Raw genomic sequence first — 19,592 nt, 5'->3', positions numbered from 1 at the left:
GTGTGAATCCCACTTGTCCTTGTCTCATGGCCTTTTATGAGGCAAATTTACGTCATAGTTAGTGATCTTAATACCTTCTATGGAAATTATTACTGCTTAGCAAAGCCATTTCATATAAGGAAGGGATGCTATACATATGATGTTTGATGGACAGGAACATATGTATGCTGATGAACCCTCAGCTATATATTTAAAGAATAGTATAGCTTAAGAACATATCAATGTAGAATCACTAAACTATATATGTATCAGTGTTAGAGACGTATACTAAATACACACAGATACTATTGAAATACATAATGTAATGAGTCCTCCTAATAACCTTGACATAACTACCAGCCTAAATATAGTATACTCAGCCTTCAGCTGGTTTAGCTGTCTCAGCTTAACTTGTATATCTTTTGGTCTCAGCTATAATTGAAGAATTGTAATACTACCATTTGTCAAAAGACCTTTCACACATATTAATATTAATTATGACTAATCATAAAAACCAAATATTTTGCAAGCTTGCCATCAATATAAGTGCCGAATCATAATTTAGATTTATTAACACTTCTGCATGTAAAAGCAATGATTAGTCCTCATGCACACAAGACGTTTTTACAGCAACTGTTTTTGGCGTTTGATGTTTTTTTCTGCAGCCAGTAAACTCTCCAGCATGTTATCCTATGTGTCTGTACACACAGACTGGAATCAATGTTTTTTGGCTGAAAAAAAACCCCAAAACTAGTGGGTTTCTAGAGGAGTTTTTCAGCTGTAAAAATGCTCTAAAGCTGAAAAATGCAGCAAAACGTCACAAACCAGCATTTTTGAACGTTTTTTACCCCCCCCCCCCCCCAAAAAAAAAAACGCTAAAAAACACAAACACGAAAAAACAAAGCTAAATGCTGAAAAACGCAGCTAAACGCTAATGCAAAAAAGCTAAAAAACGCCCATTTTTAACGTGAGTTTACACAGCTAACGTTACCAGAATTAGCAAAACGTCCCCCCAGTGTGCATGAGGGGTTATTGCGTTTCTGAATTCATCCCGCGTAACACAGTATCCCTGCAAAAAGGCAAATGGGGCACAACTGCAAACATTAGAAAAACAATAGTTTCAAAATGATGACTGTTTCCCTTTAACTCAGCCATAGTTGTGCAAAACATTACAACATACTTCTTCAAACAAGTGAAACCCGAAAGTACGCCAGAAAAGGTTATCTTTGTAAGAGAGCAAAAACGAAGCGCCGAGGGCTATAAATACTGAGAAATGGACTATAAGGAGCTGAGAAGTATGATTGAGACCTTCAGCCTGGGTGATGGAGATCTGGGCAATCAGGGCTATGAGCGGGTCCTCATACAGCTGTTTGGCTACTCTGGTCATGGCAAATCCTCCTTCATAAACTCCTGTAAATATGTCCTGAATGATGGAGGACCATTTAAAATGTATGCTCATGCTGGACAGAGCGAAGATGGAGGCAGCATGACACTCATAAGAAAATCCTATGAGCTTACCCCCAATATCACCATCGTGGACAACCGAGGCTGCAGTAAGATGACCAGCTTTGAACGAGCCGAGGTCTACGCCCAACTCGGTGAGTAACAGTGAGCATTCTAATACTTCCAGTAATACAAATGTAATTATTCTGATTAACTACTAGAAGGCCTATTCCCTGTGCAGTTAGAGGGTTAACCCCTTAGTGACGGAGGGTAAAACACACATTATTGCCTAAACACCACTTTGCAGCTTTGACACGTGTTAGGAAAACCCTCCATATCATCGCAACGACTTTGTACATTCAGGTGGATTATAGCGCATTTTTGTTTTTCAGGACAAATTGAACTTTCTTTTGCTGGTAAATGGTAACAGATATCTCCTGAATTTTTTTTATATCATAAAGGGAAAACTGGCCCAAAATAGTGAACATTTTTTTTTTTTAATGGAGCTGTAAATTTCTTGCTGTCACCATAACCCACCACCAAAGAACAACCCAAAATAAATTAATAAACCAATATGAACTAAAAAAATCCCAGCGCCAATCAAAGAAAGTATACAATTATGCAGCTGTGCACCAGTGAAAACCACCAATAATGAATAACACAAAAAACAGCGCAAAAATTAAATAAATAAAAATAATCACAAATAAATAAATGTCCGTGCAAAAATATATATATAATATTTCAAACATAAGTCCTTATTTTCCCAAAAGGATTTTCAAAACAATGTTCCAAAATGTGCTTCCACCTAATCACCACGTGAAAAATAATATTGACCGCACTCACCAGATGGAGGTGAGTAATTAGCCTCATAGGATATAAGGGATCCTATAGCCCCTCAGGAGGAACTCAAATCGCCTTCACCCTGCTTAGATACAGCAATCGACTCCACTCTACTTCTCCATGGAATCCTCAATAGTGTGCAAGGAAAGAAAGGCTACATAGTGTAATACTGTAATACTAGGGTCTTGAAAACGCCCTGTGGGTGGGGCGAAACGCGTTGACGCACTTCCGGTCTGCCGTCTTCTTGGCCTACGTCACTTCCGCAAACAATGTCCTGTCACGAGTTGGTCTAAAGGGCAGTGGTCTGATACCGCGTACGCCACATTCTCCAGTAACTTTGTTGAAGTGGGTCAACTGATTGCAAGTTCTTGTTCCCTTCTTTTCTTTCCAGGAAATTTTTATCCTTTGGATCAGCCTGTGGAGTGGAAAGAGAACTATAAGGAAGCGATGTCGGCCCTGATAGAGTATGAACCGGACAACATTACCACTGACTTCCTTGTTCCAATATTTGTTCACAGGTGAGACGCGTTATTGGGGCCGTTTAGCCAAAATAGAACAGAATGTAGAAGACAGAATGAATGTTGGCCCTTAGAGGACCCCTTAGGTTAGCGAGCTGTGGTCATAACATCTAGATCCTTACGCCTAATAAAACTGATTTGGTTTCTGTTAGATTGTCATTGCATCTGTCCTGACTGAACATACGTCCACGTTTATTTATTTTTAATTTCAGGTACTTAGCGCCGTCAATATACGCAGCACTTTACATATATATATTGTACATTCACATCAGTCCCTGTTGTGTTACACTATTTGATTCATTATTATTTCTCTGTGATCATCACTTGTTTATTATTGCTCTGTGCCTTTAAGCTGTCTCCATCTGTCTAAGCCGAGCTCTTTCTCTCACCGTATACTCCTCCCCCCTGCCTCTCTCTGTAATCATTCCACTGTATCCTGTCTTCCTGAATGCATCTTCCATGAGGCCAGAGCCTTAACGTTTTTCTACCTATGAATATTCGCCATTAAATGGAACCTTTGAATGGGTTTCCTCATCTGACTTCCTCAACATGTGAGTTTATTCATTGAGTTAAACTGTCCGACCCGATGCAAGGGATGAATTCAACACCACGTGGTATAGCTGTATACATCGCTGGAGATAAGGTTTATGGCCTCATAGTCTGAGTCAGAATAGTCCCTAACCCTCAAGGGGCGTACAATCTAAGGTCCCTAACTCACATTCATCGGACAGAAGGGGGCGCCAATCTCAGTATAGAGGGTTAATAATTTATTGGTAACAAACGATGTAAAAACTACTCACAAAGGTAAGAAGTAATGAGGCGTGGTAAAAGAATTCCTTTGGTAAGCCGTCAGTCTGCCAGCGATGTGTAAATTGGTCCTCCTCATACAGGATGAGCAGAGATGCAACCTTCAGCAGTGCAGAGAGTTCTGAAAATGGTGCCAAAACCAGTGTGGACTGCGAGGAAGTCAGGACCCCAGCGGGCGACCAATGGCAACGCAGGAACAAGGCTAGGTGACGCGTTTCGAAGCACTTGCTTCTTCTTCAGACCACTGAGGTCACTAGACCATGCCTCATTACTTCTTATGTTTGTGAATAGTTTTTACACCATCTGTTACCAATAAATTATTAGGCCTCTACACTGAGATTGGCGCCCCCTTCTGTCCGATTTATCTTCTGCATAGTACTGCTTCGCTCTATGAGGAGCTGCCTTCGCCCATCATCCTCTACCTAGGACCCCTGGACTATTGACTTTTATGTCTTGTTTGTCCCTTTTTCGCCTTATCACTATACATTTTTTTATCATTGTATTTTTCTATATACTTTTATTTGCTCTTCCTTATCTGCATTTTGTCATTAACCTAATTTTGATTTTTACATGTGTGGTCCCCTCCCAGTGCCAATTTGTTCTTTCTGTAACTCACATTCATACACATACTAGGGCCAATTTAGACAGGAGCCAATTCACCTACCAGCATGTCTTTGGAGTGTAGGAGGAAACCGGAGTACCCAGAGGAAACCCACGCAGGCACAGGGAGAACATGCAAACTCCACGCAGGTGGTGCCATGGTTGGGATTTGAACCAACGACCCGAGTACTGTCAGGCGGAAGTGCTAACCACAGAGATGATCCAATACCACCGAAAGAAAGAAAAAAGGACGTACATTTCATTTGGGTGCAGCGTTGCTTGACGTGTCACAAAAAATGGCCTGGTTAAGAAGGGGGGGTAAATCCTCTGGAGGGCGAGGGGTTAAAGTATGAACACGCTCAGTAGCCAAAAAAATGAAACTCGCAATGAAAGGTTCCAACCATGTCACCTCTGTAGAGCCAGTGTTATATTTTCTGTTTTTTCTTTTTTCTTTTTGATTTTTTTTTCTTTTTTTTTAATTAGCGCTAAATACAAACTTTCACCACATGAACAGGAGGACGTGAAAGCTTTTCTTCTGAACTGTGACAAGATGACAGGTAAATAGCCTCTTAATTAATGTAAGTGAAAATCCTAAGGGTCCTTTAAGACTTTTTCAGTCCATTGTGGTGCATTATCATTCAGTATTTATTTTCCTTGTTTTCTGCATCACACGAATGCATCCAATTATACATTTGTTCAACGAATGTCCCTCACGTTTGTGGGCGCTGTGCAAATTCCGGCCATCATTATTTTAATAGATGAATTCCTATGATCTTCAGCGCTATCTAGTGGCCAGAATTCAGTATCACTTTCTGAAATACCTCAATGAGAAAATATATGCCGCATGGTGGCCACTAGATAGGGACAGCGACCATAGGGATTACTCTGAGAATTTATAGCCAATATTCATGCAGCCTGCGCAAATGTGCTGGACATCCATCCAATGAATGTTTATATATAAGCCATAAAATTCCAAATTAACCCCTTGCCTACCAGGCACTTATACCCCCTTCCTTACCAGGCCAGTTTTCAGCTTTCAGCGCTGCCGCACTTTGATTGACAATTGCGCGGTCATGCAACATTGTACCCATATGAAATTTTGATCATTTTTTTCTCACAAATAGAGCTTTCTTTTGGTGGTATTTAATCGCCGCTGGGAGCTTCACTTTTTGCGCTATAAATAAAAAGAATGCAAAAAATTTGAAAAAAAAAAAAATGTTTCTTTGTTTCTATTATAAAATTTTTCAAACAGGAATTTTTTCTCCTTCACTAATGTACGTTGATGAGGCAGCACTGATGGGCACTGATAGGCGGCACTGATGGGCACTGATAGGCAGCACTAAAGGGCACTGATAGGCAGTACTAATGAGGTGGCACGGATAGGCGGCACTGATAGGCAGCACTAATGAGGTGTCACGGATAGGCGGCACTAATATGCAGCACTGATAGGTGGCACTGATAGGTGACACTGATGATGGGTACCGATAGATGGCACTGACTGGCATCACTGCTGGGCACTGACTGGCGGCACTGACTGGCACAACCGCTGGGCACTGACTGGTGGCACTGACTGGCAGCACTGCTGGGCTGCACTGGTGGGTGGCACTGGTGGGCAGCACTGGTGGGTGGGCACAGGTGGGTGGCACTGGTGGGCACAGGTGGGTGGGCACAGGTGGGTGGCACTGCTGGGCACAGGTGGGCGGAGCTAGTGGGCGCACTGCTGGGCACAGGTGGGCGGAACTTGTGGGTGGCACTGCTGGGCACCGATCATCAGGGCACTGATCATCAGTGGCCCTGATGATCGGTGCCGATCCTCGCTCTGACAACTGCCGGTTCTCGGCAGTACTTTCCTCACGATCTGACAGCGTGAGGAAAGTGCAGCCGAGAACCGGCACTTGCATTTCCCTCTGATCAGCGTGTCATTGGACACCGCTGATCACGTGGTAAAAGGCCGGTATGATCGGCCTTTTACCACATCTCGTGATCAGCTGTGTCAGTAGGACACAGCAATCACGGAGATCGCCGGGTGCGCGCCCCCTGGGCTGCGCAGGAGAGCGCATTCTGGGGGGACGTCATATGACGTCCACCCAGAACTGGCCAGCCGCAGTGAAGCCGTCATTCGGCTATCTGCGGTCGGCAACTAGTTAATGGACTGCCAGCATGAGACCAGAAATGAAATGCTGCAGCTGCAGTAATATTCAGTGCACTGAATGCCGCCCTATGATTTTATAAATGTGGAAATGTAATAAAAAAATTTTAAATTTAATTTTCTTTTTTCTTAAATTTAAATAGGGACATGTGCGTTCCGGTGCATTTTTGGTGTGTTTTGCTGCATTCCGGTGCATTTTGTATGCATTTTACTGCATTCCAGTACATTTCTGTGCAAGAAAAATGCTGCCTGTTCTACTTTTTTCTCTGCAGCCAGAATGCACAGGAACTGCAAGCATTGATGTGTGGCCCCTTGGGGCCAGTTCACACTCCATGTGTTTTAGTTTCTTTTTTTCTGCATCCAAAGAGGCACAGAAAGTAGGTTATATGGATGTCAATGTCATAGTGCTTGCAGTTCCAGTGCGTTCCGGTGCAGAAAAAAAAAGTAGAACATTCACTTCCATTATTTATTACAGGTACTTATATAGCGCCGTCAATTTACGCAGCACTTTACACATATATATTGTACAATCACATCAGTCCCTAACCCTCAAGGGGCGTACAATTTCCATGTTGTGTGTACTGTGGGAGAGCGGATATAGTGAATGCGGGGTCCGGGGAGACCGGATATAGTGAATGCGGGGTCCGGGGAGAGCGGATATAGTGAATGCGGGGTCCGGGGAGAGCGGATATAGTGAATACAGGGTCCGGGGAGAGCAGATATAGTGAATACAGGGACCGGGGAGAGCGGATATAGTGAATGCGGGGTCTGGGGAGAGCGGATATAGTGAATGCAGGGTCCGGGGAGAGCGGATATAGTGAATGCGGGGTCCGGGGAGAGCGGATATAGTGAATGCGGGGTCCGGAGAGAGCGGATATAATGAATGCGGGGTCCGGGGAGAGCAGATATAGTGAATGTGGGGTCTGGGGAGAGCAGATATAGTGAATGCGGGGCCCGGGGAGAGCAGATATAGTGAATGCAGGGTCCGGGGAGACCAGATATAGTGAATGTGGGGTCTGGAGAGAGCGGATATAGTGAATGCGGGGTCCGGGGAGAGCAGATATAGTGAATGCGGGGTCTGGGGAGAGCAGATATAGTGAATGCGGGGCCCGGGGAGAGCAGATATAGTGAATGCGGGGTCCGGGGAGACCAGATATAGTGAATGTGGGGTCTGGAGAGAGCGGATATAGTGAATGCGGGGTCCGGGGAGAGCAGATATAGTGAATGCGGGGTCCGGGGAGAGCAGATATAGTGAATGCGGGGTCTGGGGAGAGCGGATATAGTGAATGCGGGGTCTGGAGAGAGCGAATATAGTGAATGCAGGGTCCGGGGAGAACGGATATAGTTAATGCAGGGTCCAGGGAGAGTAGATATAGTGAATGCAGGGTCCGGGGAGAACAGATATAGTGAATGCATGGTCCAGGGAGAGCGGATATAGTGAATGCAGGGTCCGGGGAGAGCGGATATAGTGAATGTGGGGTCCGGGGAGAGCAGATATAGTGAATGCGGGGTCCGGGGAGAGCGGATATAGTGAATGCGGGGTCCGGGGAGAGCGGATATAGTGAATGCAGGGTCTGGGGAGAGCAGATATAGTGAATGCAGGGTCCGGGGAGAGCGAATATAGTGAATGCAGGGTGCTGGGAGAACGGATATAGTGAATGCGGGGTCAGGGAGAATGGATATAGTGAATGCGGGGTCCGGGGAGAGCGAATATAGTGAATGCGGGGTCTGGGGATAGCGGATATAGTGAATGCGGGGTCCGGGGAGAGCGGATATAGTGAATGCAGGGTCTGGGGAGAGCAGATATAGTGAATGCAGGGTCCGGGGAGAGCGAATATAGTGAATGCAGGGTGCTGGGAGAACGGATATAGTGAATGCGGGGTCAGGGAGAATGGATATAGTGAATGCGGGGTCCGGGGAGAGCGAATATAGTGAATGCGGGGTCTGGGGATAGCGGATATAGTGAATGCGGGGTCCGGGGAGAGCGGATATAGTGATTGAGTGTCCCGGGTTTACTAACACTTTAAGGGGAGATATGACAGCGATATACAAATACCTCAATGGTGATTCTAGCCTAGGGAGGAAACTTTTCAGTCTCAGGGAGATTAACCCCTTCCCACCGACGCCTCCCGGCCCTTTAAGAGATTCAGACGCCGGGAAGCGGGGCGGTTGGGGCGTGGTTTAGGATTCATGTGACCGCCGTGATGACGCGTCACGGCGGTCACATGATCGGGAAAGGTCCCGTTCGAAAGAGCGGACCGGGACCTTTCCGTGAGTACCAAACATGTGTGCTGGGAGCGCGCAGGGCGCGCGCTCTCAGCACATATGTATTTAGTTACATGGACGCAAATGTGCGGCCGCTCGGCGCACACATTTGTGTGCGGCCGGCGCAAAGGGGTTAAGAAGGCAAGCAGCCACTCAGTGAAGCTGAACAATCAGTTGAATCCTAAACTGCGTAGGGGGTTATTTACTGATAGAATGGTAATGATGTGGATCTCCCTTCCACAATTGGTGGTTTTAGCGGGAAGTTTAAAAAAACTATTAAATGGACATCTTACTGAACACAATATACAGAGATATGGGAGGTGGTAGAGACATAAATACACACACACACACACACTGGAGACTTTATTCTGCCTTAACAACTATGCAACCTGCAAGGACCTTCAAATCTTTGTTCTGTGCTCCCAGGAAGATCTCCAATCCCAGGGGTAAGCAGTGTAGCTGAGAACTTTATTAAGTTCTGCCTCCCCCCGCAGTCCATCTGGCCAATCTTGGTTGCCTAAACAGAGTGTGTGAGTGGAGCCACCTCGCCTGTACACCAGTGGCCTTTCCTCTCCCCCCTCCAGTGTACACGCTCAGTAATGCCCAGGACAAGGCAGAGCCAGGTTCATGGTGATTCAACGTTAAGGCGGCACTCTGATGCAGCAGTGTCCTAATGTAGGCTTTACTGCGTGATCCACACTGTCCCATGATACATACAACTGTATGGACTGTATGCAACATTTTGAAGGGGACACTACTGAGCATATACCCCGTTCCACCATATCCAGCCTTCCTATCACCTTATTCCGAGTGATAACTTGTGGGTTCTGCCCTGTACCCACGTGAACCTTTCTGAGTGCACGATTTTTACTCCTCCTGTATCTGCGGCTAGGTCCCTGAGGTCTACACCACGTGAATTTGGTCCTGGTTAATTGGGACACCGACAATTAGGGGAAACAGCAATGCGCTCCTATCACCCCTGCCAGTACTGTACTCCTGCTGTCTGGCTGTCATGTAATTCCTTTGCACTGGCTGCCCTTAGCAACCACATGTCTTCCTCTTCCCCCCGTGTGTGTGTTGCAGGCCTTGTTCTTTGTACCCACCATGCACCCCTTTGTAGTGACTACAGACCAGGCATTTGAAGGATAACAACTCTTACTAAGACACTCTTCAACATTACAGTCCAAAGTATAACCACAGCCTCACCCTAACTAACTAGTCTCAGGCTGCCCAGGTATACCCTTCTAGGTAATAGTCCATGGTTTGGAAAAGTCATAGACTGGTTGAATCCATTGGAGGGTGCTTGCAGGTTGCTCTTGGTTACATATGGAACTGCAAGCCTCTTGATCCTTTTTCCCATGCAGCCACAGTGGATTCCCTCTGAGCAGAGCCTTCCCACCTTTTATCAACAGCACAGGGTGAAGGGCAGGGCCCATAAAAACCTGGGAAAACTGTAGAACCTGAGTTAACCCCTTCCTGCCTAGGCAGCCTAGAATTCCTGTCTAATAGCAGCACCCCTTGTAAGCACCTGCTTATAAGCGGTCATTGTACCTATGGTCTGTCTGTGGGAGGGGAAGAAAACTTAGGGGGAAGTTGATAACTTGATTGCTGATCTTCCAAAGAAAAGGAAAATTTGAAGCTTTCAAAAGGTACTTGCAGGATATAACCAACAAAATATAAATTGATGATTTCCTTGGCTAGCCTGTGAAATCATTTGATGGGATGAACATTGTTCTGGTTTGCAGTGTGGGACTCAATTTCAATTTGAAATGTATTTTCCAGGTGTTGTCCCCATTGTTGTTATCACCAATAAAACCTGTGGAGACTTCATGGAGGTAGAGAAAACATTCAAACTAATGGGAGCGGAGACAATGATCATCATTGAGAATTACACAGAGGACAGCAATGTGAAAACTCTGGGAAGAACCACCGACATCCTGAGTATCATACAAAAGGCTCTGGAAAATGTCACATTCTGCCTGGGTCTACCAAGAGACCCGAAAAGAGACCAGAAAGAGAGGAAGAAATTTCTGCTCAACTACATCCACGAGGCAGAGCTCAAATGCGAAACAGAAAAATTAATGAAGGACGACACAAGCCAGGAGAAGACTAACTGGTTTTTTAAGAAATTTTGTGTACTTCAGTAACATTGTGATGATGAGTAGGGATCATTGGACTGGTTCTCCAAAATTAGGATTTCCATTGGATCTGGCCAATTTTTGCTATGCATCACCAGTTGGTCCCACCAATCTATTCTTTTAGGAACATTATGGCAAATTTTTTATAGCCAAACTCCAGTCATTTTTTTTTTAATTTTGGTCATAGTGAAGAAGAGTCACTTGCTGCCAGGATTCACTGTTTTGCCTGTGACCCCTTTGGGGAGACTTCCTGTCCCTTCCAATAAATGGGGAGACGTTGTCACTGAGACAGGAAGGCACAGACAACCATAAAAACCCAGCCAGAAGTTCTTCTTCACTCTACAAAAAGAGTCCTGAATCCCAATGTAGAGAAATCTCGCCAACAGGACACAGATGGCAATAAAAACCCAAAAAAGGCTCTAACCCTTGCCCACACCATCCAAAACAAAGATGTTTTTGGTCGGAGTTAAGGCTTTGAAATTCACCTTCTAGCTTTTTAAAGGAAACCTGTGTCAAAGAAATATCTGGTGGTTAATGCTGACCTCCTTCAGAAAATGCTAACCCTCAGGGCTTTTTCAGCAGGACTCACTGAATGTATGTAATAGCAAGGGGTGCAAGAGGGTCTATTGATGCTGGCTGCAAGGAGAACTGTTGTTTCTTCTGGTGGTCAATTGTTGTTGGGGGATATTTTGTTTCGGGTGGTCCTTTGTTGCTGGGGGGATCTATTCTAGCTGGCAGGGCGGCAGGGCTGCTGTTAGAAACCATACAGCCAACCTGACAGGGCCCCTTGGGAAAAAAAACAGTTTACTAGGTTTCAGTGTCAGGGCAGGAGCAGAGGAACGGACAGGCAGGACTAACAATGTAAGGCACTGGCTGACGACAACCACCACCCACAGACCGAAGTCCCTCAGGGCGCGGAGTCTAAGTCCCAGGCTGCCCTTCACCAGGGCCCCTGATGGTGGGGATGGACATGACGCAGCCAGGAACCAGGTCGCGGCCCCCGAGACACCTCAGTTGCGGTAATGGCCACCGCCAATGGCGCGAACTGGTGGAAAAGACAAAAGAGTAGTCAGGCAGGCCGGGTCAATAACAACGGGACAAAACGGTACAGGACAGCAGATGAGAATCACAGGTCACGAGCCGGGTTTAGCAACGGAGGGTCAGATCAAAGGAGAACGCAAAAAATAGTCGAGTCACAAGCCGAGTCAGATTCCAGGAGAGTCACGAGAGTCAGAACAGAGTAGTAGCAACACAAAGACACAAGACACAAGTGCAAAGAGCATGTGCGGACCACAGGCTTATATGTCATCAGCCACACCCCTCTGGGGGATGGACCTCAGAGACCTGAAGGCATAAAGGATTCCCACCATGCTCAGCAGAAATCCAAGATGGACGCCAGCACATGGAGTAACATAACCTCAGGGAAAAGGTAGGACCTTGACATTCAGTTATGATTGAACACAGTGAGTGATTGGTGCCAATCAATCATTGTGTTCACTCAGGAAAAGAAGGGGCTGATAAATGTGATATATTTACCAGACCTTTCCCCCACTCTCCATCCTAAAGGATCCTATTGCGTGACTGCAGCTGCTGGAGAGGAGGGAAGCCAGCAGCACTGCAGGGGTGGGGGCATACAGGGGGGCCCAGGCAGCAGAGGGAAATGTATAGTGCACAGAGAGGGTGATGGGGGGGGGCAATTACTGGAACCGATCCCCTGTATGGCTCCCTCTGCAAGGGGTGAAGGAGCGAGTTCCTGCACCTATTCTCTGAGTAAAAAAACCTTGCTAACCCTCAAAAAGTATGCAAAGCATGACTTCACTGGCTGCATGCTAATTTCAAGTCAAGAAAATCTAAGGTCACAGTATCATCATGACAGCCAGCACCTAGGATTTTAAGAAGGAGGTCATCCATGACAGCACCATGTTTTTTTTTATGACAGGTTAAAAGCAGATCCCAGTCTCAAACTAGGGACTAGGGGTTCTAGTCCCTCTCCACTCAAACAAAAAAAAAAGTGTTGCCTTTAGTTTTACCTTAATATCTTCTTCTGAAATAGTTTTTAAAAGTTTTAAACTCGTCTTTTATATCTTTAAAATTTTTCTTATCTATATGTATACAGTCACTATGGGGAGAGAGGGCACAGGAGATGCTGCCTGCTTCATGGCTCCACTTGTCTGATTGACACCTTGTAAAGAACCTTATGAAGGAAGGGAGGGAGGGGGAGGAGTCACTGAATTCTGGAGCTGAAACACTGGAGCCGTTAGCTCCCTCTGTTGGCTGGATAATACAAATATTTACAAATTTTGCAATACATATTTAACTAAATGGGAACAATATAGAAATATATTCTGAACTAATTTTATTTTAATTATGACCATAATACATAAAGAGAGTATGAAACACAAGATATTAACCTCTCTGTTTTTATTTTTATCCAATCATCTAAACAGTTTGTAATTGCTTTTGTCTGTCTCAGAATGAAATAAAATCCATTTATACACTTACCTCAGACTCCTCTGTGACTATATGAGCAGTAAATGGTATTTATACACATGGGGCAGATTTGTAATTGGATTCTTGAATGTACATGTATCTCAGTGCAACCAATATAATGAATAATTAACGAAAATCCTTCCAGGATGAATCTGTGTATCAGTGGTGTGATAGTAGTAATCACAACGAATCGTGTTCAGTCCCACACAGTGCTCTAGAGTCCAATGTGCAATCCACCACCACCATGTACTCACCTGAGGACTACTTGTTAGGTAGCAGATGTAACAAAGGGTCTGTATTATCCACTCTCCGACAACTCGATGGTCCATTTATGTTCTGAAAGGAAATGCTCACCACACGGAGCCCGGAAAACGGTATATAGAGTAGTATTTCATTTTAAAAGTACAGTGAGGTCCATAAATATTGGGACATCGACACAATTCTAACATTTTTGGCTCTATACACCACCACAATGGATTTGAAATTAAATGAACAAGATGTGCTTTAACTGCAGACTGTCAGCTTTAATTTGATCCAAATCAGGTGAACGGTGTAGGAATTACAACAGTTTGCACATGTGCCTCCCACTTGTTAAGAGACCAAAAGTAATGGGACAATTGGCTTCTCAGCTGTTCCATGGCCAGGTGTGTGTTATTCCCTCATTATCCCAATTACAATGAGCAGATAAAAGGTCCAGAGTTCATTTCAAGTGTGCTATTTGCATTTGGAATCTGTTGCTGTCAACTCTCAAGATGAGATCCAAAGAGCTGTCACTATCAGTGAAGCAAGCCATCATTAGGCTGAAAAAACAAAACAAACCCATCAGAGAGATAACAAAAACATTAGGCGTGGCCAGAACAACTGTTTGGAAAATTCTTAAAAAGAAGGAACACACCGGTGAGCTCAGCAACACCAAAAGACCCGGAAGACCACGGAAAACAACTGTGGTGGATGACCGAAGAATTCTTTCCCTGGTGAAGAAAACACCCTTCACAACAGTTGGCCAGATCAAGAACACTCTCCAGGAGGTAGGTGTATGTGTGTCAAAGTCACCAATCAAGAGAAGACTTCACCAGAGTGAATACAGAGGGTTCACCACAAGATGGAAACCATTGGTGAGCCTCAAAAACAGGAAGGCCAGATTAGAGTTTGCCAAACGACATGTAAAAAAGCCTTCACAGTTCTGGAACAACATCCTATGGACAGATGAGACCGACATCAACTTGTACCAGAGTGATGGGAAGAGAAGAGTATGGAGAAGGAACTGCTCATGGTCCTAAGCATACCACCTCATCAGTGATCATGGTGGTGGTAGTGTCATGGCGTGGGCATGTATGGCTGCCAATGGAACTGCTTCTCTTGTATTTATTGATGATGTGACTGCTGACAGAAGCAGCCGGATGAATTCTGAAGTGTTTCGAGAATATTATCGGCTCATATTCAGCCAAATGCTTCACAACTCATTGGACGCTTCACAGTGCAGATGGACAATGACCCAAAGCAGACTGCAAAAGACACCAAAGAGTTTTTTAAGGGAAAGAAGTGGAATGTTCTGCATTGCACAGCATGCCTCTCCAGGAAAACACACATAGTTAACCCTTTGATCACCCTAGATGTTAACCCCTTCCTGCCCAGTGCCATTAGTACAGTGTCAGTGCTTTTTATTAGCGCTGATCACTGTATTAGTGTCACTGGAGATGCCAGTGGCAGTTAGTCAGTCCCCCCTCCCCCAGTGTCAGAATGCCCACCACAGTCCAGCAATAAGTATAAAAAAAATGCCAGTATATATACTGCCATTTGTAAACGCTCCCTGCACACAGTTAACCTTTTGATCACCCCTTATGTTAGCCCCTTCCTGCCCAGTGCCATTAGTACAGTGTCAGTGCTTTTTTTTAGCACTGATCACTGTATTGGCATCACTGGGGATGTCAGTGACACCAAGTTAGTTCCCCCCCAGTGTCAGAATGTCCTCCGCAGTCCCGCTATAAGTCGCTGATCGCCATCATTACTAGTAAAAATAAAAAACAATTAAAATCCCAGTATATATGCCACCATATCTAAATACTATAACTTTCAAGTAAACCAATTCATTTACACTAAAAGGGATTTTTGTTTGCAAAGACACGGAGAAGATGGGCCTAAATTTATGACAAAATTAGATTTTTAATTTTTTTTTCTACTGGACGTGTTTAACCCCTCGCCTACCAGGCACTTATACCCCCTTATTTACCAGGCCAATTTTCAGCTTTCAGCGCTGCCGCACTTTGATTGACAATTGCGCGGTCATGCAACATTGTACCCATATGAAATTTTGATCATTTTTTTCTCACAAATAGAGCTTTCTTTTGGTGGTATTTAATTGCCACTGGGTGCTTTACTTTCTGCGCTATAAATTAAAAAAGTGCAAAAAATTTGAAAAAAAAAAAAGTTTCTTTGTTTCTATTATAAAACTTTTCAAACAGGTATTTTTTCTCCTTCACTGATGTGCGTTGATGAGGCAGCACTGATGGGCACTGATAGGCGGCACTGATGGGCACTGATAGGCAGCACTAAAGGGCACTGATAGGCAGTACTAATGAGGTGGCACGGATAGGCGGCACTGATAGGCAGCACTAATGAGGTGTCACGGATAGGCGGTACTAATATGCAGCACTGATAGGCGGCACTGATAGGTGACACTGATGATGGGTACTGATAGATGGCACTGACTGGCATCACTGCTGGGCACTGACTGGCGGCACTGACTGGCACAACCGCTGGGCACTGACTGGTGGCACTGACTGGCAGCACTGCTGGGCTGCACTGGTGGGTGGCACTGGTGGGCAGCACTGGTGGGTGGGCACAGGTGGGTGGCACTGGTGGGCACAGGTGGGTGGCACTGGTGGGCACAGGTGGGTGGTCACAGGTGGGTGGCACTGCTGGGCACAGGTGGGTGCACTGCTGGGCACAGGTGGGCGGAGCTAGTGGGCGCACTGCTGGGCACAGGTGGGCGGAACTTGTGGGTGGCACTGCTGGGCACCGATCATCAGGGCACTGATCATCAGTGGCCCTGATGATCTGTGCCGATCCCCGCTCTGACAACTGCCGGTTCTCGGCAGTACTTTCCTCACGATCTGACAGCGTGAGGAAAGTGCAGCCGAGAACCGGCACTTGCATTTCCCTGTGATCAGCGTGTCATTGGACACCGCTGATCACGTGGTAAAAGGCCGGTATGATCGGCCTTTTACCACATCTCGTGATCAGCTGTGTCCGTAGGACACAGCGATCACGGAGATCGGCAGGTGCGCGCCCCCTGGGCCGCGCAGGAGAGCGCGTTCTGGGGGGACGTCATATGACGTCCACCCAGAACTGGCAGGCCGCAGTGAAGCCGTCATTCGGCTATCTGCGGTCGGCAACTAGTTAATAGCAAAAAGTCCAAAATATTTTTTTTTTCTCAAAATTGTCGATCTTTTTTTTTTATAGCTCAAAAAACTAAAAACGCACGGTTGATCAAATACCACCGAAAGAAAGCTTAATTTGTGGTAAAAAAAGATGTAAATTTAATTTAGGTGCAGCGTTGCATGACATGCATGCACAATTGTCAGTTAAAGTAATGCAGCGCCGTATCGCAAAAAAATGCCCTGGTCAGTTCGGGGGGGGGGGGGGGGGTGGGGTAATCCTCAGGAGGGCGAGGGGTTAATTAAGCAAGTTGTGTATGTTTTGGATCCTTGCAGATTCAACCAATATCTTATTGAGAAACATTGTGAATGAATTACATTTTTTACGACAGGTTTGGCAGTCGCCTCTTCCTCAAAAATCTGACATGGTGGAGTAACAGTTACATTCCTCTATTTTGGGTTGGTTTGAAATGTACAGATGTGAAAGTCCTATCTATAGACTACTTTTGTTAGAAGAATAACAATTACACCCCGGTCATATCGAGTGCGATTTGCATGCTATGTGACTTGCAAACCGTATGGAAAGTCGCACCCTATCAGGGGCGGACTGACCATTAGGGTACTTGGGCTCTGCCCGAGGGCCCGGGGTCAGTAGGGGGCCCCATGAGATGCCCCTGGTACCTTTCATAGGTTTTTTTGGGTGTAGTTTGAGTGTAGGCGAGGACTCAGGAGCCGCATGATTGCCTATTGCCCGGGGGCCCCATGAGTTGTCAGTCCACCCCTGCACCCTATTGTCTGGTATTAGAGCGGTCATATCGATGCGGTTCTGACTTGGTCGGAGCCGCACCGATTGTTAAAGTTGTCCGTGCATTACTTTTGTTACGCTTTGCATAGACATGTGTGTCAGAAGTCTTGCAAATCGCAACTAAAATCGGCAGGTCATCTGATCTTGAAACCACGCGACTTCACTTCAACTTTGATGTGACCGGAGGGGGTTAAAACCTTACCAGTTTCATGTATGGCCTCCATTGGTTTAAATCTCTTAGATTGTAAGCTCCCAGGATCAGGGTCCTCCTATCCCTCTTGTATTGAACTGTATTGTGGCTGTATTGTGTCCCGTCAGGGGCAGACTGACAACTCATGGAGCCCCCTACTGACCCCGGGCCCTTGGGCAGTGCCCGAGTTTCCAAATGGTCAGTCCGCCCCTGTCTCCCGTTATATTGTAAAGTGCTGAGCAAACTGTTAGCGCCATAAATCCTGTATAATAATAATAATAATGCCAATGTTGTGTAAATTGAACAATGAATTATTATGTCATGAATAGAAAACTTCTTGTTGGATTTTTAGACACATATAATACTTCTTCTAGTGTCTTGAGGCGATTATGAATGAAAGAGCCATTGAAATAAAAAATGAAGTGTGATTTTATTCTATCACACAATGGTGTAAAATAACAATGTAAAGCGTATTATGAACAGTTCCATGGAGATAAAACTACTGTAGAAATAACAAGCAAACGTTTACAGATAAGTCACCATTATTTGACTTAGAAGTCCGGCCATGTGCGAACATGTCCTTCATGCTGTCCTTCTAGACTTTGTGAAGAAACAGCCGGAAAGGATGATCTGGTCTTCAGTAAGCACCTGTTCCTGCTTCTCATACGTGTGTGTACGTGTATGTCAAAGTGTCAATATTAGTGTGTGAGCGTGAGTGTGAATCCCACTTGTCCGTTGTCTCATGGCCTTTTATGAGGCAAATTTACGTCATAGTTAGTGATCTTAATGCCTTCTATGGAAATTATTACTGCTTAGCAAAGCCATTTCATATAAGGAAGGGATGCTATACATATGATGTTTGATGGACAGGAACATACAGTATGTATGCTGATGAACCCTCAGCTATATATTTAAAGAATAGTATAGCTTAAGAACATATCAATGTAGAATCACTAAACTATATATGTATCAATGATAGAAACGTATACTAAATACACACAGATACTATTGAAATTAGAGATGAGCGTATCGAACCAGGCGAAGTGGAATTCGTTTCGAATTTCAGGAAAAATTTGATTCGCGTCGAATCCGAATATTAGCATACTTTGGGTGCGCGAATCGGATTTTTCCCGATCAGCCGGCAAAAGTGTCCCTGCAGAGAGCTCCGCTATTTCTGACAGTTCTCTGACAGTTCCTTCACATGTACAGCAGTTGAAACATTGTATCTATTTGTTTCCATTTAGGATACAGATGTTTTTATTCGGAAACAGATACAATGTTTCAACCGCTGTAAATGTGAATGTCAGAGAACTGTCAGAAATAGAGGAGCTCTGCAGATACACTTAGCGGAGCTCTGCAGATACACTTTTTGCCGGCTTGGAATTCTTCTTATTTTCATCCTACTTCTTCTTCTTCTTCATCCTCATCCTCATCCTCAGAAGAAGAGGATGAGGATGAGGATGAAGAAGAAGAAGAAGAAGAAGTAGGATGAAAATAAGAAGAATTCCAAGCCGGCAAAAAGTGTATCTGCAGAGCTCCGCTAAGTGTATCTGCAGAGCTCCGCTAAGAAATAGCGGAGCTCTGCAGATACACTTTTTGCTGGCTTGGAATTCTCCTTCTTCTCATCCTTCTTCTTCTTCTCATCCTTCTCCTTCTTCTCATCCTTCTCCTTCTTCTCATCCTTCTTCTTCTTCTCATCCTTCTCCTTCTTCTCATCCTTCTTCTTCTTCTCATCCTTCTTCTTCTTCTCATCCTTCTCCTTCTTCTCGTCCTTCTTCTTCTCATCCTTCTTCTTCTCATCCTTCTTCTTCTCATCCTTCTTCTTCTCATCCTTCTCCTTCTTCTCATCCTTCTCCTTCTTCTCATCCTTCTCCTTCTTCTCATCCTTCTCCTTCTTCTCATCCTTCTTCTCATCCTTCTTCTCATCCTTCTTCTCATCCTTCTTCTCATCCTTCTCCTCATCCTTCTCCTTCTTCTCATCCTTCTCATCC

General features: G+C 45.0%; 1 protein-coding gene across 1 annotated transcript; it reads left to right on the top strand.

The window, feature by feature from the left end:
- The first annotated feature begins 1,204 nt into the window (after window positions 1-1,204).
- LOC149451954 (uncharacterized) lies at window positions 1,205-11,867 on the top strand. The gene is made up of 4 exons (XM_089689889.1): window positions 1,205-1,577; window positions 2,654-2,780; window positions 4,671-4,744; window positions 10,384-11,867. Exons 1-4 carry the CDS (start codon window positions 1,253-1,255, stop codon window positions 10,746-10,748), a joined length of 891 nt encoding a protein of 296 aa, XP_089546015.1. The 5' UTR covers window positions 1,205-1,252; the 3' UTR covers window positions 10,749-11,867.
- The last annotated feature ends 7,725 nt before the right edge of the window (window positions 11,868-19,592 follow it).

This window comes from Staurois parvus, unplaced genomic scaffold, assembly GCF_062004578.1.
Source record: "Staurois parvus isolate SC_StPar_1 unplaced genomic scaffold, SC_StPar_1.0 ptg000503l, whole genome shotgun sequence".
Lineage (NCBI taxonomy): Eukaryota > Metazoa > Chordata > Amphibia > Anura > Ranidae > Staurois > Staurois parvus.
Note: the sequence above shows the minus strand (reverse complement) of the source record. Positions and strands in the feature narration are given on the sequence as shown.

Coding starts and splice junctions, on each gene's coding strand:
- LOC149451954 (XM_089689889.1), top strand. CDS start 1,253: ATGGACTATAAGGAGCTGAGAAGTATGATTGAGACCTTCAGCCTGGGT. Junction 2,781..4,670: donor GTTCCAATATTTGTTCACAG/GTGAGACGCGTT, acceptor TTTTTTAATTAG/CGCTAAATACAAACTTTCAC. Junction 4,745..10,383: donor GAACTGTGACAAGATGACAG/GTAAATAGCCTC, acceptor TGTATTTTCCAG/GTGTTGTCCCCATTGTTGTT.